Below are 6,686 nucleotides of genomic sequence, written 5' to 3'. Positions count from 1 at the left end.
ATTTATAGATAGAAAATAGATATTTTGCCCAAGAACCCAGCTAGTAAGAGGGGGTCCGCCCTCAGTCTATATGACAACAAATTGCTCTTCCATTATACATTGGGGCTGCGTACAAGTGGGCAGGGCAAGGCTGCTTTATTTACTGTGAGATGAAAACATTAATGGCCCGGGCCTCATTGCATCAGCACCTCTAAGTCCAGCTGCAAAGAAAAAAGAAAACACGGAATGGGAGCTGTTGTTTTCTGTTTTCCCAAGGGACCCCAGCCCAAGCCATTGATGCATTCAGAATTCCCAGGCAAGCCAGACTCAGGGCAACTATGAACCTTGTAACCTGTATTTTTTCTCCCTATCGATTAAGATCATGTTTTTCATTGCCTTTGATTTCTTTCTTTTTTTAAAATTTGTTTGTTTTTTCAATAAAAACAATCCAGGGCTTGAGTCCCAAAAGTTTAATATGTTTTGTCCTGTCAGATTATCTGTTTCCTCTTCAATTTATTTGTGATATAAACCTTGCCCCATTTCTGCTCCGATCCTGGGACTGTGCCCAGAAATGTTTAAGTCAACACATTTCTAAAGGCAGTGATAAAGATCACAATTTTAACAAAAACACCTCAAAAAAACCAGCCTCCCCACACCCTCTTCCCCAGTGACTTATTAAAATCAACTTGAAGTCAGAACCGTAGCAAATGTGCCTATTTCAGATGTGAAGCCTCAAGGCAGATGAAATGGCCAGACATTTGCCTTTTAGGGTTGCCCTCAGAAGAGCTAACAAAAAGGGTGACAGCCTTTAAACAGCTGCCTGGGGAGGAGGACATCTGCCTCTGTTTTACCAGCTATTCAGTGCTCAGGCCTTGCCTTGAAAAGCGCATGTGGGGCTTGGCAGCAATAGTTCTGAGGCAGCCAGTTGTTATATGGCTTTTGTCTTAACGAAGCCACCCATTATTGTAGAGCCATAACTCGCAGGAAGCCAGCTGTCAGGGCTATGGCGCAGGCCCATCTGGGTGGGAGGCAAGGGGAGAGAAAAGAGTGTCTCTGGCCAAATTCCCTTTTAGACACCTGAGCCTGGTTGGCTTTGTAACTGGAGAGTTTTGTCTTTTCCTAACTCCCATCTTCCCTGAGGAGGCCCAGAACCGATTTTGATCTCTACCCTTGGAGAGACAGCAGGGACATCTTGGGATTTGGATTCCTTGGTTTGCAACTCGGAGAGACAGCAGGGACATCTTGGGATTTGGATTCCTTGGTTTGCAACTCCCTAAGTGCTGGGCTGGGCTGGGCTGGGCTGGGCTCTGCAGCGGCTGACTGGCATTTGGCGCTCCGATTAAGCGCTTCCCTTTGAAATCTACCCCCTCCTTTTTTTTTTTTTTTAAACCAGGTATGATGATGTCAAACGTGATGCTGATGCTACAGTTACAGACACGGCCCCTACTGGCGCAGCCTCTCTGATTCTCTGTTCCTCTCCACGTCCAGCGCTGGGGTTTTTTTTTTTTTTTCAGACAAGTGCATCTCCTAACCAGGTCACATTTCAGCAGCGACCCACTATCCGTCTGTCATCGGAGTCAGACCGCAGGAGGAAGGCTGAGGAAGACGAGGACGTTTGCCTCGCCAGCTGCGGGGTGGGAAAAGGACATTAAAATACTGCAGAAGTCAAGACTCCCCCACCCTCCAGGTCGAATTCAGACCACGATGCGCGCTCGGGGCTGCGGGCGGCTGGCGCTGCCGCTGCTGCTGCTCTCGGCAGCTGCCCTGGCCGAAGGCGACGCCAAAGGGCTCAAGGAGGGCGAGACCCCCGGCAATTTCATGGAGGACGAGCAATGGCTGTCGTCCATCTCGCAGTACAGCGGCAAGATCAAGCACTGGAACCGCTTCCGAGATGTGAGTCTGCAGGGCCGAGGGTCCGCGCGGGGGGTTAGGGAGGGAGCTTCGGAGCAGAGACCCTGGGGCCAGGAGTGGCGGTGCCCATGGCAGCCACGGGCTCCCGCAGCCCAACCGGATAATTGCACTGAGAGTAAACAGCGCGCACCCACCGGGCTCCTGAACCCCTTCCTCATATTCCCCTCAGCCCCGGAGCTGGCGACCCCCAGTCCCATACATACATGCCCCGAGTGAGGAGCTGCTCTGGGGGCGTGCGTTAGCGATCAGCTCTCCTCTGCAGGCTGGATGCGGAGAGGGGTGCGAGATGTGGAGGGCAGGGGGAGGAGGCAGGGAGGGAGGGACGGGAGCCCCGGCTTTGGCTGGGTCCCTGACCTACTCTTTTTTTTTGGCGAGCCACCCCTAGGTGTCCCCAAGGTGGGTGGATGCTGCAGGTTCCACATACGGGCCACTGCGGAAGGAGCAGGTCTGGGTGGGGCCGGCGGGGGAGGGAGGATCTTCCTGTGCTTGCCCTCTATTTCCATCTTGGGCTTTGGGCTGGGGGCAACAGAAAGGACCGGCCCACGGTTGGCGCTTTGAGTTAGGGTCAGGGGGGCGCTCTGAGCAATCCTCCTAAAGGCGAGATGGTGAAAGGCGTGTCCGTCCGTCCGTAATGGGGGGCGGGTGACGGCAGTGAAAATACCATAGGCCACCTCTGGGTGGCCGCCAGAGCCAGGTCTGGGGTTCCCATTGAGGGACGCGAGCACTAATGGAGGATAATTTTCCAGGACCAATCTTTCATGGGGTAGAACGACCCAGAAGTTGAACCTCCAACCTGGAGGGAAGACTCCCTAGCCCAGTACACTTGAAAAGAGTAGACAGCTCAGTAGCTGGGTCGGGGGACCCTTTGCATACGCCCGCTGGAACCCAGCTTAACCTTGTGCGGAACTTTGCCGTGTAGGGGGTGTGGAGGTGGCTGCGGAGGAGCAGGCAACACTGCAGCACTTTGTTTACAGGCACCTGTAGATCAGAGGGGAAACTGAAGGCTGCCTCGTTCCCAGAAGGGGAAGTAGGAGTGAGGAGGGGCGCGCAGAGGGCGTGGCTAGGACCCAGAGCAGGGTGGGGGCGGGGTGTGAGGTGGAGGATGGGCCCGGATGCTCCAGAGAAGAGGAACGCAAAGTCCACCACCCGGTGCTCTCCAGCGCCCTAACCCCAGGAAGCCTCTTCTACGGCCCCGTTCTTGCCTCTCCAGTTCAGTTCCCCAGATTCCCACAGCAGACCCACGTAGTATAACACCGTGACCTTTCTCATCGTATATTGTATGCATCCAAAAGTTCCTTGGCAATGCGTTTAGAACACACATGCTTCATGTGATAACCAGCCGAAGGATGGGAGCAGGCAGATACGCATCTTTTTGTTCCTGTGAAACAAACGACTGTTTATCTCCAAAGTCAAACTGGTGGGTTGTAATTCATCAGAAGGACTCGCCGGCTGCCTGGTCCTCAGGGCTGAGTGGCCTGGGCCCCAGCCTGCGGTTTTCCCCACCCATGGCTGGTCCAGCGAGGAGCCTGGCACTCCAGCAAGGCCTCTTCCGAGTCCCCTGCAGGCCCAGCTCAGATTAGCTGCAGTCTCCTGCCGCTGCCTGGGAACAGCCCCGCCACAGCAGTAAGAGGGTGGCAGCAGGCTGGCCCGTCCTGAATCCATGTGTCACTGGTCCAGGCCTCCCTCTGACTCTCTGGCAGTTTGCTTTTCCAAAATGGAACTGGTGAAGGTCAGAGAGAAAAGAAATGCTTAATCAGAGCAGTACAAGTTTAAAAATAAAAGATTCCTCCCCACCTTCCTTCTTCCTCTGACTTCCAATAGCCAACTCTGTGGGTGAGGATAAATGACTGACTCCATGACCCCCTGGCACAGGGCTGCCCACCTGTCTCCCTGTACTGGTGCCAGTCACTTCCCACTTCCTCCCATGCTTATCAGAAGAAAGGCACCAGAGTGAAATTCTGCAAGATCTGCCTCCATAGGATTCATGGAAAGCTTCAAGGCATGTAATGGTTTGGAGGGTCTCAGGCACTTTATAGGGTAGATTTCCTCTAAAACCCCATTTAAGGTAGCCCTGGCTATAGGAGAATGGGATCAGGGAGAGAAGGGGGACAAGGAAGGCTTGGCAGGAGGGCCTGGCTGAAGGGATTCTTTGGCAGCCTCTGCAGAAATGCGGGAGGCTGCTAGCTCAGAGCCGCTGTGCTGCATAACTCTAGGGGTGCCATCATGTGAATGATGCCCCTGGAGTGAGTTGTGCAGTGCACAGACCATACACAGGGGCCATGCCAGGACTGCAGACCATTGTCATCCCTCCTCTGTTAGTAGAGGCCCCACTTCCCACCCTAAGGACTGAAGGCCTTCTAGTTGGGCACAGTAGCATTGGGCTTTATGTACCTTTCATCAGGCAGGCTTTCTTGAAACTATACTCCTTGGCTCCTCAAAAGAGAGGTAGGAGTTTCTCTTGAACCTCTAAGGCATTGCCAGGTTGAGCAATCTTGTTGACTATCAGTCACAAAATGGTGCAGGGCCCCCACTCTGCCTTGGTGCAAGGGAAGCACACAAGCAGGGGGAGTGGAATATCCTTGGGGAAGAGGATCAAGGAGTCGAGTGTGGGTGGGGGCAGTGTCTCATTAAATGGTTGGACCGAATTGAGGGCAGGGAGATTGAGGGAATCATGTCGAAGCGGTCAGGAAAGCCAAGAAGAGAAGGAAAGCGTGGCCATGGTTCCAGTGTGGAATTGGTCTGAGCTGGTCAGCCGGGAATTCAGCTTAGCATTCTTCCTCTGAGCAGTAGGATTATTGATGGGGGGTGGGGGGTGGTAGGGGGTGTTGTGAAGGGTTTACTGACAGAGTAATCCTCCTCTCCAGTGGGCTTGGGGCTCTCACATGTGTCTGGATAGATCGCTTTTAATGCCTCGTGTCCTGTTTCCAGGGAGGAGGGAATTTCAAGTCAGAGGAGCTGGGATCTGGCTGCGCCCCAATCTGTGCAGGCCTGGGCTTTTCGGAGCCCTGCTCCCCGGTGCTCCCATCTCTCGATTTAACTCCCTGCAGAAGTGGGTGGATTTTACTGCAGTCTTTGGAACAAAGCATCCAGGGCCTCATAGATAGAGATGGACACTTGAGAGCAGACAGGCCATTACGCAGCATTCTTCCAGGCAGGCTCCAGGAGCTGGCTGGACAGTGCTGACTCCTCTTTATCTTCTTGGCTCCTCTGCTTTGTACTCCACTTCGGTTACAGTTTAATGATATTTATGAGTGTCCAGCACAGCGCTGGGCACCCGGGAGGCACACATCGCTGGCTGTAGGGGGTGTTTACCTCTGCCAGTCCCTGCAGTCAGCACTTTGTCCCTGTTCTCTCTGCCCCCGCCAGCACCCTGTGAGATACTTACCATTACTCTGTCGTCCAGCCATTTTCCGGCTCAAGAAAAGGAGGCACTGAGAAGCTGAGTAACGTATCCACTATCAAATCGCTAGCAAGCGGCAGAGCTGGGGTTTGAACCCAGCTCCTCTAACTCAACTTTGCTTTTTAAGAACTTTGCGCCTAACACTTAGTGGAGATGGAAGAGAAGAGCCTACCCTGGCTCGTGTCCTATGGGCTCAAGGATGCCTGGCCAGGAGCACCGCCTCCTTGGAAGGAGGGCTAGGGTGCTCAGTGTCTTCAGCAGCCTGCCACCAGCCTGGCCTAGTGACCCTCCAGAGGCAGCTCTCCACCCAGGAGAGGCGTGAGGCCTGGGGTCAGGTTCTGACTCTTCCGTTGCCTGGCCACACAATACCAGGTACATCACATAACCTCTCTGAACTTCAGTTTCAGTCTGGGAGACTGAGCATGAAGACATCTTGTCTGAGGGCTGGAGGGCATCCATTTCAGGCAATAGAGAAAGAAACTTCAGCCCCATAGAAAAACCACCAGATGGATCAGTGTTTCTGGGGCTGGTTCACACCAACCTCCATCTCCATGAGAACAACACCGGTGTATGTGCACTAATTCACTCACTCACTGCAGATCTTAGCACCTCCCTGGAGCCCAGGACTTCACCATGAACCTAGGGTCTGGCCCAGAGAAATACCACCTGCTAGCTACTTAGTGATTCTCATATATGAGAATTCTCATATATTCTCATATGTTTATATGAGCACCAAGTAGGCCAGTAGCAAGTTTCAGCCACAAAGAGGCTCCCCTCTCTCCACCTCACACAGCTGAACCAGGGCAAGTGTGGGATTGAGCTGCACAGGTGTTTGTGGATAAGTGTGGGTGTGTGAGAAGAACCCCAAACTGGGTCAGGATGGATTCCATCTTTGGGGTTTCAGGCTGGGCCCCACTCTGGCCTCCACCTCCTCCAGCCTAGTTTCAAATCCTCTCCCACCCTGGAGGAGCTGGCGTCACCCAGAGCAATGTAGCATGCTGAGGGGCTCTTGAACACCCAGCAGGGCTCCAGGCGAGGGCGAGAAGAGCACTCTGCCTGGAGAGGCTGTCTTAGTCTCCTCTTGACTTCCAGGCAATCTGAAGAGGATGGCCAGCCCACACCACCCCTCCATTCTCCAGAAGGTCAGCGGGCTCTCCGGAGGAGTGGGAGAACTCTAGCCTACCCTGAGCCCCAGGGGCCCCAGGAGGGCTCTCGGCTTGTCTTCCTCCCTGGCAGAGCCACTTCCCTTTGCCAGCCCTTGATTTTCCTCTGGGTTTAATGGGCAGCCCTTGTCATCCTGTGACTCCGGAAGATGGCACTAGAGCCCACCTACCGCCCCTTCACCTGCATGAATCTCTCACCCCCCCACCCCCACCCTTGCCACAAGCTGAGCAGC

General features: G+C 54.0%; 1 protein-coding gene across 1 annotated transcript in view; it reads left to right on the top strand.

The window, feature by feature from the left end:
- Nucleotides 1-1,303: 1,303 nt before the first annotated feature.
- Nucleotides 1,304-6,686, top strand: part of SPOCK2 (sparc/osteonectin, cwcv and kazal-like domains proteoglycan (testican) 2) — a 23,147-nt gene continuing 17,764 nt past the window's right edge. Inside the window, exon 1 of the mRNA XM_010852248.1 lies at nt 1,304-1,872. Coding sequence (XP_010850550.1) covers nt 1,684-1,872 — 189 coding nt within the window. The 5' untranslated portion in view covers nt 1,304-1,683. The remainder of the gene's footprint in view (nt 1,873-6,686) is intronic.

Source organism: Bison bison, unplaced genomic scaffold (assembly GCF_000754665.1).
Source record: "Bison bison bison isolate TAMUID 2011002044 unplaced genomic scaffold, Bison_UMD1.0 scf7180017864309, whole genome shotgun sequence".
NCBI lineage: Eukaryota > Metazoa > Chordata > Mammalia > Artiodactyla > Bovidae > Bison > Bison bison.
This window is presented reverse-complemented; position numbering and strand designations above follow the sequence as displayed.